At 37.9% G+C, this 20,700-nt stretch overlaps 1 protein-coding gene across 2 annotated transcripts in view; it reads left to right on the top strand.

Moving 5' to 3' along the window:
* The window catches only part of MAP2K5 (mitogen-activated protein kinase kinase 5), a 268,480-nt gene that overhangs the window by 141,068 nt on the left and 106,712 nt on the right, over positions 1-20,700 (top strand). For both annotated transcript variants that reach the window (XM_011940344.1, XM_011940343.1), the window contains exons 14-16: positions 9,151-9,224; positions 10,191-10,241; positions 19,384-19,455. In XM_011940344.1, coding sequence (XP_011795734.1) covers positions 9,151-9,224; positions 10,191-10,241; positions 19,384-19,455 — 197 coding nt within the window. The remainder of the gene's footprint in view (positions 1-9,150; positions 9,225-10,190; positions 10,242-19,383; positions 19,456-20,700) is intronic.

Here is a 20,700-nt window from a genome sequence, read left to right as displayed (position 1 = left end):
TCCCTAGTTTAGGCGATTCTCCTACCTCAGCCCTCAGCCTCCCAGGTAGCTGGGACTACAGGCATACGCCACCACGCCCAGCTACTTTTTTGTATTTTTAGTGAAGACAGGATTTCGCCATGTTGGCGAGGCTGGTCTCGATCTCCTGACCTCATGATCCACCCACCTCATCCTCCCAAAGTGCTGGGATTACAGGAATGAGCCACTGCACCTGGCCCCTGGAGCTATTCTTAAGAGTTGTAGGTTGGCTGGGTGTGGTGGCTCATGCTTATAATCCCAGCACTTTGGGAGGCCAAGGCAGGTGGATTACCTGAGGTCAGGAGTTTGAGACTAGCCTGGCCAACATGGCAAAACCCCGTCTCTACTAAAAGTAGAAAAATTAACCGGGCCTGTTGGTGGGTTCCTGTAATCCTGGCTACTTGGGAGGCTGAGGCAGGAGAAGCTTGAACCCCGGTATTGGAGGTTGCAGTAAGCCAAGGTCGCATCATTGCACTTTAGCCTGGGTTTCAAGAGCAAGGCTCCGTTTCAAAGAAAAAAAAAAAAAAACAAAAAAAACCAGATACTTCTACTTCTGTCCATGGAATCACTGCTATGGGATTTGCCTTCCACCAAAAATAATTAGGAAACTGGACAAAATAGTGAAACATTTATCTTCAAACTTTAGACAACAGGCAATGTGAGACAGTGATCCCTGAGAGAATAGAAACAAATGAAGTGAGTCCTATAATCACCCAAGCTTTCTGCACAGAAGCCCAAACAAAGCTCAAAGGTCTTACTGAGCTGAAGAGACAGAATTTGGAGTTCAAGGAGACCAAAAATGGCTAGAATTTACAGAGCAGAGTCCTAGAAAGGCAGGAACATGCAGAGAAAGAACTCTAGAATTTGCATAGGCATTTCCTTGTGTCTGGCCTTATATCAGCCTCTGCATTTATAGAGTGAAATCCTACAAAGCTAGACAGCAGCTACTGTTGAGAAAAGAAAATTTCTGGGGAACTGTAAGCTGAACAATTCCCAAAACTTATACAAGGTTGGGAATCTTTTAAATTCCAATAATCCAGTGTAGAGAGGGCTCATTAAACACATTGAAGAACTCAAGAAAGACATTAGAAGGATTATGCTTTAGCAGTGGGGCTAAACTAGCCCTGTAATAGAGGTTACTCTCAACTCTCCTAAAATAAAAGCTCTAAAATCAGCCTCAAAATGATTCAGCTGTCAGTATTCAGCAGCTATACTACTTGCCAGTATCAGGTCCAACACACTGGATTACAATAAAATCTAGCACTTGACAACACAAGATCCACAACATTGAACATCCACATAAAAAGTAGACAAGCAAAGACTTTTTCTTCTGATTATGGATGAAAAACTATAACCGGGAAAAAAAAAATCAATCAATAGAAATAGATGCCCCCCTCCCACATACACATCAGAAATAATGGACTTTGCAGACAGGACTTTAGAATAGTTTTTTATAAAAACTATATATGCTCAGGGAATTCATAGGAAACATGAGCATAATGAGAGAAATGGAAGACAAAGAAACAAGTTGAACATTTATTTTTCAATTACGAAAAATATCTGAAATTAAAATTTCATTGATGGAATTAACTGGATTAGACACTACAGAAGAAATTATTGTGATCTTGAGGTTAAAGATCTAGAAATTATCCAAAATTACTCATTCCTACTACTAGAAAAAATATTTTTTTAAATGAGTACAATCTTAATGATCTTTGAGACACTATCAAGAAGTCTAAGATGTACGTGTAAGTGGAGTCTCAAAAGGAGAGGAAAGAGAAAAGGAAACAAAAAATAATTTGAAGAAATAATAGCTGAAAACTTTCCGAATTTGGTGAAGCCTATAAGTCCACAGATCTAAGAACTCAAGAACTCTAACCAGCATGAACACAGAACCACACCAAAGCACATCAAAATCAAAATTTTGATAACCAGTGACTAAAAAGAAAATCTTAAAAATATTCACAGAAAACAGAGCACATTAAGTAGAGAAACAAAGATAAGAATGACAGCCGACTTCTTGTCACAAGCTATGCAAGCCAGAAGATAATGGAAGGACATCTTTACAATGTTGAAAGAAAAAAGTTATTCCAGAATTCTGTGCCCAGCAAATACATTTTCCAAAAATAAACAGCTAAATAAAGACTTTTTCAGATGAATATGAGAGAATTCATTGCCAGTAGACCAGCATTACAAAAAAAATGTTAAAGGAAGTTATTTAGGATGAAGGAAACTGATGATGGATGGTTAGATCTACACAAAAGAATAAATAGTTTCACAAATCATGGATAAATAAAAAGATTTTTTCTAACTTTTAAATGTCTTTAAAATATAATTATATAAAGGGAAAATAAAGACATAATATTATGGAGCTTATAGTGTACATAGAGGAAAGATGTATGAAAATAAAAGATGAGAAGAAGAAAGTGGAAATATATTATTGTAAGGTTTGTACATTATAAATGAAATACCCTAATATTACTTGAAGGTAGACTGTAAGAAGTTAAAGCAGCATATTGTAAATGTTAGAACAGACATAAATAAATAAAGCTTCAAACAGGCTGGCAAAATTCAACCCATGGACAAAAATTGGGCCTTTGCCTGTTTTTAACACAATGGCGTTGGAACACAGTCATGGCCATTCATTTCCATGTGGCCTATGGTTGCATTTGCACTACATCAGCAGAATTTGAGAAGTTACCACAAAAAGCTTGTAGCTCTTAAAGCCTGAGATATCTACTTTATGACTCTTTACAGCAAAAATTTGCCAACCTCTGGCTTAGAAGCAAATAGTAGAGATTAGTGGAATGCTAAGAACTAGCCCAGCTAACCCAAAAGAAAGCAGGAAAAGAAGAAAAAAAGGAACAAAGGACAGATGGGGCAAATAGAGTTGAACCCAGTCATATCAATACTTAACGTTAAGTGTGAATGATCTTAACGGTCCAATCAAAAGCACAAATGTCAAACTGTTTAAAAGAGCAAGACACAACTGTACAGTGTTTCAAGACACCTATTTCAATTATAATGGCAGATATATCATCCAACAATCATCATCAGATTGTGAAAGAAAAATAATAACATGGCCAGGCACGATGGCTCACACCTGTAATCCCAGCACTTTGGGAGGCCAAGGCAAGCAGATCACTTGAGGTCAGGAGTTCGAGACCAGCCTGGGCAACATGGTGAAACCCCCATCTCACTAAAAATGCAAAAATTAGCTGGAGGTGGCGGCAGGTACCTGTAATCCTAGCTACTCAGGGGGCTGAAGAGAATCACTTGAACCTGGGAGGCAGAGGTTGCAGTGAGCCAAGATCACACCACCGCACTCCAGCCTAGGCAACAGAGTGAGACTGTGTCTCAAAAAAGAAATAATAATAATAACATGTTGTGGGGTTTATAATTTATGAGAAGAGGCAAAACTAATGTATAATGACAAAACCACTCAGTGATTCACCAAAGGCTGGGGGTCAGGGTGCAATTGACTGTAAAGTTTTTAAACTTTTACACAGCAAATTTTTGAGGTAAGTTTACAAACTTTTTGAGGTGAGCTTAAAAACTTTAAAAGTTTCTAAACCTGGAGGTAGGAGGGAGATGATGAAAATAGAATGAACAAAGGTTTCATGATTTTCTTTGAGACAGTGATTAAAACAGTCCAGTTGGAATGCAAAGATTGGTTTGAGGATGACTGAATGTCTAGTACTTGAAACTTTTAAACTTTAAACACAGCAAACTTTTGAGGTGATGGAAATGTTCTATATCTTGATTGTGGTGTAGTTGCATGGATGTAGACATTCGTCAGACTCATCAAACTACATTCAAAATGGCCGCAGGAAAATTGATTTTTGTAATGAGATTTATTTCAAAAAGTAAAGTGAAACAAGAAGTTTCTCTTCACACATTCTGAACTTTTTAGAAGTTAAATCAGAGGGAAATACAGTAAGTTATGTTGGTCTTTTAAATGCTGGCCTGAAGACCAGGCTGTATTGGATTGGTTTCTGGTTCAGTAAATTTGGAGTGGAACACAAAAAGCTTTATTTTTTAAATATACACAGCCAAGCTTAGGAGCTATTTATTTGCATAACTTTCATTGTCTTATTAAAAGAAACATCCCTATTGTTCAGAAAGAAAACCCCACTTAGAATATACATAGACAACATTGTTATCCTAAAATCTCATGAGCAGTATTTTTGTTCAAAGAATATACCAAACTGCTTCTTGGTCTACGTGCTCCTGGGGGCCAGAGATGGAGTCTTACTCATGTTTCTCTCCATAGCACCTAGTACCATATCTGGCACTTGGTAAGGTATCAGTAAATATTTGTGAGTGAGTACTTTTAAATGACTATGGATTCTTCTCAGAATTAAGTGTCATTTTGAAATGTATTCATTCTGAAGTGTAGTCCATTAAATGGGAAAAGATGGAACTCCTTCTCAGGCCAAATTCATGCTTTTATGGATCAGCATGTTAGTTCACCTGTTTAGTAGAGATAGCATTTATTCACCATTTGCTCAATAAATATTGTTTCCTGTATGTACCAGACACCATTCTAGATGTGGTAGTGAACAAAACAGACCAAGTATGCATTCATGGAGCTTCCCTTTAAGAGGGGAGTACTGAGAATTAACAGATCTGTATGTAGAAATACAGCATGTTGATGGTGCTAAATGTTAAGAACACTGAAGCAGAAGAAAAGGGAAAGGAAGTATCTTAGCTGGGAGGGTATTGCTACTGCATACCAGGTGGTTTGGAAAGGCTTCCCTTAAAAAGGTAAGAATCTAAAGCAAAGGAGAAAAATTCAGGCAAAAATCTAAAGCAAAGGTACACAATTTGTGGAAGCATAATATTTCACGGACACAGAACCACAAAGCAAGAGCATACCTGGCAGGTAGGCCAGTGAGCTGAAGCAGAGTGGACATGGAAAAGAGTGGCAAGGTGAGAGTATGGGACAGCTCACAAGGGCCTTGGGGACCTCTGGGAGGACTTTCCATTTTTGCACTGAGTTGGAAAGGCTTTGGTGGTTTTAGGCAAAGAAGTGACGTGTCTGACTTAGGTTTTAAAGGGATCACTTTAGCTGCTGTGTTGAACACAAGCTATAATAGAGCAAGTGTAAAACTAGGGAAACCATCTCAGTAGCATTGTTGAGGAAAGGGTGCATATAGTCTGGCAAAAATGTTTCCTCATAAACATCACATTGGTTTTACAGTCCTACTTACTGGGCTTTGGAAATTATTTTCTTTGAGCTAGTATTTTACTCAAATACAGCTTAAATTGCCACTGTAGCAATAGAAGTTATTTTCTAAATAGAATGAAATATACAACTTTTTCTAGCTTGGTTAATTACCAGTTGATAATAATAATACACTTATAGAATGTTGGACAGTTTAAAAAGCAATTTTACATTCATTATCTCATCTAATCCTCACAGTTCTCAAATATTGACATGGTAACTGTTATCTCCCTACAGAGTTGGAAACTAAAACATCACATGCCAAGGCCAGTCATGTGTCAAATTTGTGACAGCATCAAAAAGACTAAAACCCAGGTTATCTGTCTCCTAGCCCAGATTCATTGACTTTGTTAAAGGGGGCTGTTAGGTTCAAATTATCTCAAGGTTGCTGGTAAAGGGGACATTTATATTAGCAAATTTAATGTATCATTTAAAAAGCTGTCAACCAGTGAGCGAGATACTGTGCTCAGAAGGGATACATTTGAAGATATATAAATTAAACTCCTACCCTGTGAACCTAATTCTTTGAGTGATGATACTGATAACAGCAAATACATTAAGTAACTCTTAGTATAAAATGTCATAAAAGCCAAGTGTGGTGGCAAACACCTGTAGTCCCATTGACTCGGGAGGCTGAGGCAGAAGGATCACTTGAGCCCAAAAGTTTGAGGTCAGCCTGGGCAACATAGCAAGACCCTGTCTCTGAAATACATACATACATACATTACATACATAAATCATATGCTTTGTCCCAAACAAATGGTACAGACAGTAGACACTACAGCAATTCAAAGAAGATAGTGACTGATGGCCTGAGATGAAGGATGGGCAGGATTCAGATAAATGGAAAATATGGAGGAAAGGTTTCTAAACCTGGGAGTGGGAGGGAGATGATGAAAGCAGAATGAACAAAGCCTTAATGAGGGTTTTTTTTTCTTTTGAAACAATGATTAAAACAGTCTCATTGGAATGCAGAGATTGATTTGAGGATGACTGGATGTCTACTACTTTCACACATAAAGTACTTCTGAAAACCAGGTTGAGGGGAGAATGTGCGAAGTCATACAGTAGGCTTACATGTACGTTAAAAAAATGTTGGAAAGCCGGAAAAATGCAGTCAGGTTCTTATTTACACCTTGTCTTTTGGAATATAGTTTAGCAGTTTTGTTGTTTTATTATTTTCTCTTTCCATTGATCCACTTAAGTCAGATGTATCTGATTGAAACTAAAGATTTGCTGCTTTTAGCATAGCTCTTAATTTCCAGGCAGCACCTTCTTCGAGGAGCTCAAAATATTTGTTCATTAACTGTCTCCATCTGATGTGGTGGCTTAAGAATGGTTTAGGGCAAACTTGTCCAACTCATGCTCCGCAGGGCCACAGGAGCCACAGGATGGCTTTGAGTAGTGCAGGCCAGCATAAATTTGTAAACTTTGTTAAAACATTATGGGATTTTTTTGTGTGTGCCATTTTTTTCTATCTCGTCAACTATCATTAGTGTATTTTATATGTGGCGCAAGACAGTTCTTCCAATGTGGCCCAGGGAAGCCAAAAGATTGTACACCCCTAGTTTAGGATGTCAATATATAAAGGAACAAATTGTCCAAAAGAAAAATATTTAAAACTCAGGGCCCATGATAAGAACTAGATTTGAAAAATAAGACCAAACTATGTAGAATCTAACATTTGTTTCAGTTCAGCAAACATTTAAGTGTCTACTGTGGCTGTCTATGATGTGTTGTGCTAACTGCTGGGGCACACTTGAAAGCACAACCCTATTCTTAAGGAATTCATGTTCTGGTTGGTGGCAGGCATGTCAGAGAATACTTAACCTCCTCCTTAAGGAGAGAAATGATTTAGTGAAAGTGGTATATTTAAGGTTTAATATGATGGTGGTATAAGAATTATGTTGAAAAATTAGAGAAAACTAGACACCAAGAGACCAGGGACTTGCTGGTAAAGGGGACATTTGTCTTAGCAATTTTTTTTTTTTTTTTGAGACGAGTCTTGCTCTGATGCCCAAACTACAGTGCAGTGGTACCATCTCAGCTCACTGCAACCTCCGTTTCCCAGGTTGAAGCAATTCTCCCTCAGCCTCCCGAGTAGCTGAGATTACAGATGACCACCACCATGCCTGGCTAATTTTTGTGTTTTTAGTAGAGATTTCGCCGTGTTGGCCAGGCTAGTCCCGAACTCCTGACCCCAAGTGATCTGCCTGCCTCAGCCTCCCAAAGTGTTGGGATTACAGGTGTAAGCCACTGCTCCCGGCCATGTATTAGTAAATTTAATGTATCATTTTAAAAGCCATCCATCACTGAACAAGATACTGTGCTTGGAAGGGATACATTTTAAGAGGTATAAAGTATACTCCTACCCTGTGAACTTATTTCTTGGGGTGATGATACCAATAAAAAGAGCTTACACCTGCCTGTGCATACCAACTTGAATTCCTAGAGCCTCCCAATAGAGGTTATAGTGTGTGGTATCTGAAGGGCTTGCTACAGAGAGAGACTCTACAGTTCACCCCTCATCACTGAAACAGAATCCTCAACCACAACATGTACTTGTGGTCTCCATTCTTTGTTCTCTCATCCATTCAACAAATGTTTATTGAGCACTTGAAATATATCTGTCACTCTTTCAGGGGCTGGGAGTACAGTAGTCAAGAAAAGAGACAAAGTCCCTGCCTTCATGGAATTTACATTCAAATGTCAGTTATCAGGCTAACTGAGGCTAATAACATTTATCAGGCTAAATGAACTAATGTATAAGAAAATGCCTAGCACATTGCCTGTCACATAAGTCTGATTCAGTAATAGTTGCTGTATTTGAACTTGAAATTTGAATTAAGTGTCTACTCTTGGCAAAATACTTTGTTGTGGTACCCTTTTGCCAGATGGAAGGTCAGGAGAAGATTAACCCATTTACAATTTTTAAAAAAAAGTTACACCAAAAAATTGTCTCCTGTTCAGTGTCAGTGTAGTTGAGATTATATGCTGTTTTAAATATAACCAGTTGTCTCTGCTAGACCACTTTTGCCATAAAAGATGCATTGAAGCAGATGCTGCTCTATACCATCAAAAGTGGTATGCTCTTGTCCTCCTTGGATGGCTTTTTTGGGCTCCCTGAATTCCTGAAAAGACTCATTGTTGTCACTGACGATGCTTCACAGAAATCCTTTGTTTCATTACTCAGCGACTGACTGCTTTGGTGAAATCTATTCAGTTCTTTTGTTAACTGTAACAGCAGTCAAAAATAATGTAAGGGAGGAGAAGGATAAATGAAATAAAGACTAATAAGCACATGCATGTAGACACATACGCATATCTTTTAGATAAATTTCTAAGTATTATCTGAAGTAACATTTGCCTTGTAAAACATGGGAAATAGCAGTGCTACATTCATTTCCTCATCAGTTTCATTCATATACGACCTGTTACCCGTAGCATATGAATGACTTTTCCCTGTTGGCCTCCCGTTGGCCTTACTATTACTTAGATGGGAGGATTAGCCTGATAATTGCACATATAGAGCAAAACTCATCCTTTTTGTGCAAATTCTTTGCAGGAAGATTACCTTTTCTTATCTACCTCCTTTTCCTGAAAAACTACGGATAGGATGATGGGTGTATTTACTGTTGTTGTAAGCCAAAGTTTGATTTCACTTTCACTTGAAATAAACTCTTGCTTCTGTAGAAACCAGAAATTGTTGAAACTGGAGGAGTTGAGACCTTACATTTTACCTTCAGTTAAAAAAAAATGCTTTTCATTAAATTTGTGATTTGAATTTCGGATTGAGCAGATGATGTCATTTCTGCAACTTGGCGTGGTATGCGTATGTGCTTTTAAAGAACAAATGCTGTAGATATATGGAATTAGTTACATGGCCTTTTCTGGTCCCTTTTTAGATGTGAAGCCCTCCAATATGCTAGTAAACACAAGAGGACAGGTCAAGCTGTGTGATTTTGGAGTTAGCACTCAGGTATGTCCCTTTTCCTCCCAGTGTACTCTTTTTCTCTGCAACAACCTCTTTATATTTTCATTCTGTTCTCTGGATTGAAAAATCACCTAGCTGCTAGACAAACAGAAACCCTGCATCTTTTCCTCGGCTGGGAGTGTGTTACTCATTTTTAATCTCTGAGCGAGTTTCCTTCATCAGAATATGATTGTTCATTGTTTAATGACAGTAAAAACTGCTGATATTGTAATTACTACTTACGAATAGCAAACTTCATTGATATGCAGCTTTGATATGAAAGCGTTTTGGCCAGACAAAAGGGAGGGCAGAGTGGGAGCTGTGCCTAGGGAACCCAACTGGCCCACAATAAAAATTAATATTGGGAGCAACAATGGTGGAGGGCCATTACAATGTGCAGCACAAATTTTAATTAATTTCCATTTTGGGCCTCCCCTGAGAAACCCAGTGATAGTGACCCGTGAGCGTGCTGTGATGTTGATTTGAATTGCAGCCACCTTTACTCTCAGCCAAACACGAAGACCAAAGCGAAGGTCATCGTTGTATTATGAGTTGTCAAAGTCTGTTATCCCTCCAGCGTATTTAGTGTTCGTTTCATTCTAGTAATGCATAGGGCTTCATTCACATCTTGAGCCATCTGACTAAAAATTGAGTGTGTTCAAATTCTGCTTTAAATTGACTTTTTATATCAGGCGGGTTTGGGGTACTAAAGCGATAAGCATCCTGCTTAAGTGAATTGTTTAAGGTTATCTGCTATAAACTGTAATGCTGTGCTTGTTTAAATTGGAAATCACATTCAAAAGAAAAGAGAGATTTAATCATTTTTAATGCCTTTGTAGATAAATTTGTTCCCTTTTACATAATTTTTAGTTGATTTATACGAATGATGATTGTAGGTTAAATGAGGAATAATTGCCCATTTTATTTCCACATTATCTTTATATTGTTCTAACAGACTGTTCTGTCTCATAGCTGGTGAATTCTATAGCCAAGACGTATGTTGGAACAAATGCTTATATGGCGGTAAGTAAACTTATGCAAAAATAACATTTAAAACCAACATCTTTATCTTTATGTACTTGGTAATGTATAATTCTTGAATTAATTCCACAGCTTTAGCCTAGCAGATCATAAATTATGAAGTCAATCTACTCATGGTCTGATTTTTAAATCTTTCTAAAAGACATTAGGGTTTTTACAGGAGCTATCAACTTATCTGACTTTGTTGACTTAACTGGTTGGTTCAAGTGTGAAATCGCTGAGTTTTGAAGTTTAATCCTACAGAAAAATTGCACCTTGTAGCATACTGGCCACTTTTCCACATTTCTTATTTAATGAACCCTCAAATATACCCAAATGTCAGTCAATAAAATTGGTTGTTTTTTCTTGGAATATGAACATGCTTTGTCACCAGATCAAAATTAAATTACTGATGTAGCCAAATTATATTTATGGATCTCTGAATGTAAGGGTTTAGGGGGCAGTTCTCTATAGAACTTATACCTCTATATTTTGTTTAGTTGTTATTCATGCCTATTGTAAGATTATTTAGTTGCACTGAAATAAACTACCAACAATAACAAGTAGAAGCATAAGTCTGTTTCAAAGACCAATGTAGACTTGGCTTTTGAGTAAGGGAAGTTATTTGTTTTCATAAATATACTTTAGTTTATGCGTTTTCATAGTCACCTTGAGAGTCAGAGGGAAAAAAAAATTAAACAGGAAACTTATCTAGTATTATTTTTGGAGCAAAGTTTTGTCTTCCTGTAACAACTGAAAGATAATTTTTTATAATGAAAGCTCTAAATTTATTTAGGTAGTCGCTTTCATCTGTAATAGTCTTCATTAATATATCATGAAATTAAATGATGTTAGTATGGATAAAATTGTGGGTCTTATTCTCAGTATTCTGTGTTTATATATTATCTTGATTAAAGATTTAGGGATGGAACCTTGTTCTAAACCTAATTCTAAACCTAAACCTTATTCCCAGAACAATACAAAACTTTGTTTTTTCATTCAGATACCAGAATAGCTCATTTTTTCTTGCATGATTTTTAAAGAAAGTTCATACTTTCTTGTTTAAGTATAATAATAGGAAAAACAAAAAATTAACCTCTGAAGTCATCATATCTGTTTTTATAAAATGTAATCACCTTACTTCCTCTACCAAGTTAGATGAGATTGGTGAACCACCTTTATAGCCTTACTGAATGCTAAGGTTTAAGTCTTTGAAAGATAATGAAACACTGTAATTTTTAAAAAGTGGGGGGACATGACTGTAAATGAAACAATTGCTCAACTAACCAGCATGTTCTTAGTAGCTTTAAATTCCTCTGATAATTAAATTGCATTATATTTTAATGTACAAATCCAGATTACAGTTGTCTTTCCCAGGTGTACATTAAAGAAATTAGTTTTTTATTTTTGTTTATGGGTGAATGTGATGCATCCATCTGTTAACTGAAAATATGAGGATTAAAATTATGAAACGTTAGCTCAGATTGACAAAACTAAAATTGCTTTGCTTCTTAGGTGAGTGAATTCTAGTCGTCAGCTTTGTAGTTCAAGCTATAAAAAGCGTAAGATACCTAGAAAAGGAGCAATGATAGCTGGAGAGTGAACGCTTTGCTCAGTTCAGTAGGAGGCTCTTACTAGCCAAGGCCAAGTACTTACCTACGTGGTGTGAGGTTGGAGATAAGGGGGAGGTGGAAATAACCTATATTATTATAGGACATGTATTAATCCCTACCTTTTATCTGTTGAGAGTCTCTTGAGAGAAAAGAGCTGAGCTTTTTTTTTTTTTTTTAACCACAACTGGTTCTCGTTTTAGCTGGTATATTTTATAATTTTGAGTTCTACATGAGTCCTATGCCAAATATCCATGAACTACAGTTCTCAGGCCAAATTCAATTTACTGGAACAATGTACTAATCACTCTTCTAAGCTCTTACTGCCTATTTTTGTAAATAAAGTTTTATTGGAACATGTCCACACCCATTTGCTTGTATATTATGCATGGCCACTTTAGCACTGCAGTGGCAGAGTTGAGTAGTTGTGACAGTTGCAACAGAAAGTAAATGGCTCATAACATGAAAAATATTTACTAGCTGACCCTTTACCAAAAAAGTTTGCCAGCCCCGATCTATGCCAGTGAAAGCTGTATCTGAAACTGAGCACCTTCAATAATCAACCAGCATTTACTGAGCATCTTCTGTGCTGTCAGTCAGGTACAGTGGAACCATTGTATAATCTAGATAAGACTTGAATGAAACAGGAAACATATTATATGTAGCAGCATTATGTGTGACATAATAAAGACTTAAGTTGTACCAAACATACATTTAGAAAATAAGACAGCCTGGGCACAACGGCTCATGCCTGTAATCCCAACACTTTGGGAGGCCAAGGCGAGTGGATCACCTGAGGTCAGGAGTTTGAGACCAGCCTGACCAACATGGAGAAACCCCATCTCTACTAAAAATACAAAAAATTAGCTGGGTGTGGTGGTGCATGTCTATAATCCCAGCTACTCGGGAGGCTGAGGCAGGAGAATCACTTGAACCTGGGAGGCGGAGGTTGTGGTGAGCTGAGGTCGCGCCATTGCACTCCAGCCTGGGCAACAAGAGTGAAACTCCATCTCAAAAATAAAAAAGAAAAGAAAATGAGATGTACAGTGTACGAATTTGATGATTCAAACAGTATGTGAAAAGGGTGCTTGCACAAGAGAAAGATCACTGTAAATGGATGAGCAAAGACTCAGAAGGCATGGGGCAGGGTGAAGAAGTAGGGAAGAGGACAAATAAAAAATTGCAGGAATATGTAATTAGAAGTCACTTGATACCCTCATTTTACGTATTTCCCTCACTTTATATTCATGCGTACTTCTGTACAGTGATAATAACATCAGTAGTAATAATAGCTTACATTTAAGTAGCTTTATGTGCCAGTCACTCTTCTTACATATATTAACTTTTAAATGCTCACAACACTATGACATAGGTACCTCACACAGTGCCAGACGAGTGAATTAGTTCATGAAAGCTGCATTCCAAAAGTGTCTTGTTCACTAATTATAAGCACAACATTTAACTTTTCATATTACGAATATATTTAACTTCTCATATTACGAATCTTGCTTGTGTTTCAAGGTATAGACAGGCCAAAATTACTTAAATACAGCCAGCTAGGCTACTCAAATATTAAAAAGAAAATATATCAGAATGAAATAGCCCTGCATATGTGAATAATCTCACTTTATTCTGTAATCAGAAGTATAAGATATAGGAAAGATAATTAGGAAAAGGACAGGGAAGCTTTTGTAACATCATTAGTCGTTTAGAAAAACCAAGTATGGGCACATTAAGCAATGTGCTTATAGGAGACTTGAAAAGTCATCTTGATCCAACCTCCGCATTGACCAGTGAGGAGACTGACCTGGAAAAGTGAATTGTCATGCTCAAGGACATACTGTTTTTTTAGGGCCAGATAATTAATAGGTTCAATAGATACCTTCATCCGAAACATGAAAGATTTTCAACCACATTTTAAAAGGATTTTATCCGTAAGGTTTATAAAAGGGGTCTAGAAGCTTGGAGCTTATATTAAATTAACCATTTTTCAGAAATTCTTTATTTTTTTTTTTTTCTTGAGATGGAGTCTTACTCTGTCCCCCAGGCTAGAGTGCAGTGGCATGATCACAGCTCACCACAATCTCTGTCTCCTGGGTTGTCTCCTCAGCCTCCTGAGTAGCTGGGATTACAGGCGTGGAGCACCACGCCTGGCTAATTTTTGTATTTTTAGTAGAGATGGGGTTTCACCATGTTGGCCAGACTGGTCTCAAACTCCAGGCCTCAAGTGATCCACCCGCCTTGGCTTCCCAAAGTGCTGGGCTTACAGGTGTGAGTCACCACACTTGGCCCAGCAATTCTAATTACTAAAAATTTTATTATGTTTTTAAGATAGAAATTCCTAAAACTTTAACTATTCAGTCTTTCTGGCTTACTATCATTTTAAAAATCAAATATAAAATTTGACGCTATTGCTATCATTAACTGAAGTTTTAAAATGAAAAAATCTTACTCAAATACTTGGCCCTTGGGATCAGAAAGTCAATCTAAATAACCATTCCTATCTCCAGAATGTTTTTTTCTGCCCAAGCTATTCCAATTCTTGGAAATTGTCTTTACTTGGAATAAAACCCATACACACTGCATGATCCAACTCAATGGCTATGCTTATGTGGTGGTAGTAATGGTAGTGGTGGTGACTGGAAGGATACTTGGACTAACACCCATACACATTGCATGACCCAACTCAATGTCTATGCTCATGCAGTGGTAGTAATGGTAGTGGTGGTGACTGGGAGGAGGCTAGCATTAACTGGGCATTCCCATGTGGTGTGTACTGAAGCACATTACAGGATTCATTCAGTCTTCACACAACCCCAGGAGGTGTACGTGTTACTGCTATTATTTATTATTACTGTCTTCATTTTATAGATGAGGAAAACAAAGGTCAAAATATTTGTAACCCAAGGTCTCAGAGTTGGCACATAGTAAAAGGCAATTTAATTAGGACATCAGCTTCTAGTTTCTGCTAATAGCAGACTAAGTTATTTAGATCAACTCTCCTGTTTAAATGTGCTAAGTTTTTTTTTTTTTTTTAAACCATCTCAAATGCACTGAAGAGCTGAAAAGACAGTGGGCTACTCCCAGCACAATTTTTGAATGAAATCCTACTACAGAGAGGAAAGTAGAATGGGATCCCCATCACTGCTTATTCCTGAGGGCATTTGCCTGAATTACAGTTAGGCAAGAGGGTCAGCGGCCAAGCTTCAGAGCCCACCTAAGTCAGAAGGTCTCAGAGAAGATCTTCTCTGTTCCCTGCTTGAAGCCTAAATGGGTAACCTCAGTGTAAGGGTAAACTAGATCTAAAACTGCTCCTCTTCTCCCAGTCCCAGGAAACTGAAGAGGAGGCATCTGGATCTAAGCAGAGAAGCAGAAGAAACAGGAAAAGTGGAACAAGCTGTGACTATAGCCTAGCCCTGGTATAGATTTGCACCCTGGGTATATGCATACATGTCCTAGGTTGGACAAGGCACTTCACACTGAGAAGTGGTTTGAGGTGGTCTCCACCTTAGGCCTCAGAGAACCTCTCCGAAGTTTTGCTTTCAAGACGAAAAACTAGCAAGCAAAGAGAACCGGGCACACAAGACAGCAAAGCCACCTGAGAAAGATCAGCAGGAATAGCAGGCAGCAGAAACAGATGCATACAGACTTAAGATGACACATTTTTAAAGTGACACAGCAGATTTTTAAAGTTCTAAACAAAACTTCTAGATTAAAATTTAAAACTCACTGTATTTGACAACATATTGGACACAGCAGAAGAGAGAATTGGTGAACTGGAAGATAGATCTGAATTCAAGCAGTCTAACTTCAGAGTCCTGTTTAACCAGTGTTCTGTCTGTCTGCCTACACAAGGATCTTGCCAATGTTAAAAAAAAAAAAAAGAAAAAAATCCTTAACACTTGTGATACATATTTTAACTATACGCTAGTGTGAAGTTTTCATGCCTACTTTGTTAATTTTCTACGTAGCCTGAGTCTGAACAGAAATTCCTTTTTTGGAGGAGATAAGGGATATACCTTGGTATCTTCCTGCTTTTGACAAATCTTGTTGTAAACAGACAGTTCTGGAATTAGTTAACTAAATGTGAATTCTTGTCAAGGCTGAGTCACAGAGGGCATCTGGAGGGAGTATAGTATTGTGGGTGCCAGAAGGACCGCCCTTTTTTTTTTTTTTTTTTTTTTGAGACGGAGTCTCGTTCTGTCACCCGGGCTGGAGTGCAGTGACCAGATCTCAGCTTACTGCAAGCTCCACCTCCCAGGTTTACGCCATTCTCTTGCCTCAGCCTCCCAAGTAGCTGGGACTACAGGCGCCCGCCACCTCGCCCGGCTAGCTTTTTGTATTTTTTAGTAGAGACGGGGTTTCACCGTGTTAGCCAGGATGGTCTCGAACTCCTGACCTCGTGATCCGCCCGTCTCGGCCTCCCAAAGTGCTGGGATTACAGGCTTGAGCCACCGCGCCCGGCCAGGACTGCCCTTTAAGATCCTCTATAAATTCTACTTATTAGATCATCACTACTCTTTACTGGTCTTATTAAGAACAGGTCAGGGTTTTTTTTGTTTCATTTTGTTTGCTTGTCACTTAAACCTCACTGCAAAGATATTTTAGACAAGAGTCATGTTTTTCCTATTATTTAGCTTTTCACACTGATGACAGCTGTCATGTGAGAGAGTAACCTCAGTTTTAGCTTTTTAACTGCTAAATATCCATCACCGATATTCTGTCAACAACATGGTACCTGGTAGTTGGTTTTGTTTTGTTTTGTTTTTCAGGGGAGAGGACAGGGCAGGCCACCTTGGCTTCAAGTGTGAGAACAGCTTTGAATTGTGCAGCCTCGGGCCATCAAATCCTGGCTCCATAAATTCAGAATGTTTTGGTGCTCATCTTGTGTCTAAATCACTTCCAGGGGCCTGGGCACATTTTCCAGTCCCTATCCACCTTAAGAGTTGTTTAGGATAGACACGTGGAGCTTGCTGTTGGCTTTTGCTGAACATTTTTGCTCAAACACTGCATCACAGCAGTAATCTTGTTTCATTAGCTTATTGAAAGAATAATTTCCCCAACAAGAGGTCATCAGAATCTGACCCTTAAAAGAGTTCTCTTATTTGCCATCTAGTATCTGTGAATGTTATCACTTTTTCTATTTTTTCTTTTTAAATTTAATTTAATTTTTCTATGCTTTATTATCAGCTCACAGTTTGCATTTGTTTTGATAGTTCAGTGGGCAAATGTAATGAGTGTGTTTAACCTCCTTGTTGATCCTGCCCCAATATTTTGTATGTGGGTTCCACTTTTGTGTGTGTGTGTGTTTTTTTTCTGTATTCTGGATGAAATGCTTGGTACCTGTCAATCAGTAGAATGAAGAAATGGAGAGAGGAAGGAAAAAAGGTCAGGGCAACATTTAGTTATTTCTTTAATAATTCTAGAGGATTTTAGGATTTTCATGTTTGTTAGAAGTTCTTGACAGACATGAATAGCAATGTATGAGGAAGTTATATTAGAACTCTCTAAGGAACTTGTTTGTTCATGCAGTAAACATGTATTACATCCCTTCAGTCAGCATGCATTGACAGCATATCTGTTATGTGTCCAGCAAGGTACTAGGTATGTCTGCCTGGTACACTCTTTGCCTCTTAGGAAAAAAGAACTAGAAAACAGATGATTTTGTAACACAGTGTGATAAATAATAAGATATGAACAACATTTTAATGAAGTACAGAAGCAGGACTTTATAATTCTGCTGTAGGAGTAGAGAAAGGTTTCACCCTCAAACAGGATCTGTGTGAGACATGGTCATTAAGCAGAGAAGAGGAAAGCAGGGAGATCTGAAAGGTCATTGTCTCTCTAGGGAACATGGAAGTATTTAGTGACTGGAGCTAAGTGTACCAAAGAATCACCCAGATAAATTATTTTTTTAAGTGAGGATCTCTAGCCCCATCCCCAGAGATTCTGATTCTGGAGGTTCATTTGTATTAATAGTAAGCACCTCAGACAGTTCTGTGATGGCTGCTCCAAAGACTGCACATTGAGAAATACTGACCAACTCAAGGCTGTGCTTGGCTCTTCTGACTTCTAGTTGTGGGGTCATTTTGACTCACTGGAAAGAACTCTAATTTTGCAGTCAGACAAACTGGCTTTGAATCCTGGCTCCGCTCCTGGACTGTGCATTTAATGCTAACCCATAGCTCTAGACTTGAACATGTCACTAACTAAGCCTCAGTTTTTACATTTGTAAATTGAGGGCAATAATACTTTTGCAGAATCATTATGAAGTAGAAGACCCAAAGGACCTAGCCCAGTGTCTGACACTAGTGAGTGGTCATTAAATGATAACTATTACTATCCTTCTTGTATAGTGGATACAGCACTCATAATGGTTAGTAAAGTAAACTAAACTTCTCTGTGCCTCATTTTCCTCATTTGTTAATTGGGGATGATAAAATAGTACCAATGTTACATGGATGTTTGTGAATCTGAAATGAGATATGCATGAAAAACACTAAAACAAGGCCTATACAGAAATTCTTTAATAAATGCACACATAATTTTGTTGTTGATGATAGTAATGATGGTGACAATAATGTTATTCCTGTAGCTGGCTAGCCAGTTCCGTATGAATACATCCTAGTATCTATTTAATTGGATATTGGGGTGTAAGTTATTATCTCAGCCTTGCCATGATTAGCCTGTAACCTTTAGCAATCATTCCACCTTTGTGAAACCTCAGTTTCTCTGATTCATTTGTTCATGTGTTCATTCCAAAGCCTTCTATGAAGTACTGTACTGAATGCTAAATCCTAGAGGGATAGATAGCTCAGGAAGCATCCATTCAGTATGAAATTATTCCTTTTGAAGTAGAGTGTTTATGTAGCCTTTTTTAGACCAGGTATTTGCTATACATCTTGCGTGGAGGACCCAGAGTCCCAAAAGGACCTTTCAAACTATTCCTTGGTTCATATACAAAGAAACTCTGATCAGTGGAATGAAATGTTGAACAGTAGATGAATCTGGGTAAAGGAAATAGGAATGTGCTTTGCTCTCATCTCGTTTTTTCAAGTTTCCTGTAAGTTTAAAGTTATTTCCAAATAAAAAATTAAAAGAAACCCTACTGTTCCAGACCCATGTATCAAAATGCAAATAAGTAGTAATATCATATAATGTTGTATAATTTGTTACGCCACAATGAAGATCACTGGATTTGGAGGGAGAGGATCTGGATTCAAATCTCAGCTCATTCACTACTTAGGACCTTGCCTAAATTACCTCACTACTCTGAGCCTCCATTTTCTTCATCTGTGAAATGGCTTCCAAAGTCTTCCTCAGAGGGACTTGGAGAGGATTCAATAAGAATATATCTATATATAATTTCTATAGATTTTATACTATATACACAAATACTTATATACACACATGTAAAATTGTTTTGTCATCCGTAAAATGCTATGCAGATGTTGGTGGCTCTGAGCTCATTTTGGTGTATGTGTTTTCCTGAGTAGCATCCGTCAACTCACAAGCTCCCTTCTGATTCCTTGCAGCCTGAAAGGATTTCAGGGGAGCAGTATGGAATTCATTCTGATGTCTGGAGCTTAGGAATCTCTTTTATGGAGGTATGTTGTTTGCACATAGACGCTTCCTTGCATATCTGTACTAATATATTCAATCAGGAAAAGTGAAGATTTTGAAAGAATAAGCTAAAATAAACCTTCAGCATGTTATATAGATGTACACACAGAGTTTGACCATAAAGTCTTTGATTCCTTGTGTAGCTTGTGAACTGACTCTGGAGGTTATTTTAAAGCACTATTTATTACAGATCACCTGTGTAAGACCTGCCAGGAGTCCTTGTTAAAAATACAGATTCTTGGCCAGGCGCGGTGGCCCAAGCCTGTAATCCCAGCACTTTGGGAGGCCGAGACGGGCGGATCATGAGGTCAGGAGATCGAGACCATCCTGGCTAACACGGTGAAACCCCGTCTGTACTAAAAAAAATACTAAAAACTAGCCGGGCGAGGTGGCGGGCACCTGTAGTCCCAGCTACTCGGGAGGCTGAGTCAGGAGAATGGCGTAAACCCGGGAGGCAGAGCTTGCAGTGAGCTGAGATCCGGCCACTGCACTCCAGCCTGGGCGACAGCGTGAGACTCCATCTCAAAAAAAAAAAAAAAAAAATATATATATATATATAGATTCTTCAACCCCATTCAAGACCAATTAAATCCAAACCTCTAAGAATCTGCATGGTTAATCTGTTCCCTGGGTGATTTTTTACACACTAAATCTGGAGAACCTGTGTTCTAAAAGAGGGATTCCAGAAAAATGCGGTGTCCTGTTGGAATGCATATGTAGCTTCCAAAGGTGGTTAGTTTAAAAGGTACAGCCCTACTCATTTAGATATGTAAGTTATATATGTTTGTTTTAAAAGAAAAAAAAATCACCTCATTCCAGTATAGTCATATCAGATCTGTATGTGGGTTAAGGGGTGGTGTGATATAATGGACAGAGAGGGGGGAAGAGGATGTATGTATTTAGGACAATTGCAATATCTACTCTTTATAGCTGTATTTAGAATGGACTTTATGTTAGTGTTCTAGATGTAGCTCCATTAGAACTCTATGCTATGATTTTTTAATAAAATGACCATTGATCTATAAGAAAATGCATATAACTTAAAAGGACATGTGGATCAGTTTGAATTATGGTAGTATAGAACCTGTGTACTGACCAGTGCTTCAAAAATTCTCATTTAAATTGATTCAGATAAAGAAGGACTCTTCTTTTCTTTTCTTTTATTATACTTTATGTTCTAGGGTACATGTGCACAACATGCAGGTTTGTTACATATGTATACATGTGCC

Source organism: Colobus angolensis, unplaced genomic scaffold (assembly GCF_000951035.1).
Source record: "Colobus angolensis palliatus isolate OR3802 unplaced genomic scaffold, Cang.pa_1.0 Scaffold19, whole genome shotgun sequence".
In the NCBI taxonomy this organism is placed as follows: Eukaryota; Metazoa; Chordata; class Mammalia; order Primates; family Cercopithecidae; genus Colobus; species Colobus angolensis.
Note: the sequence above shows the minus strand (reverse complement) of the source record. Positions and strands in the feature narration are given on the sequence as shown.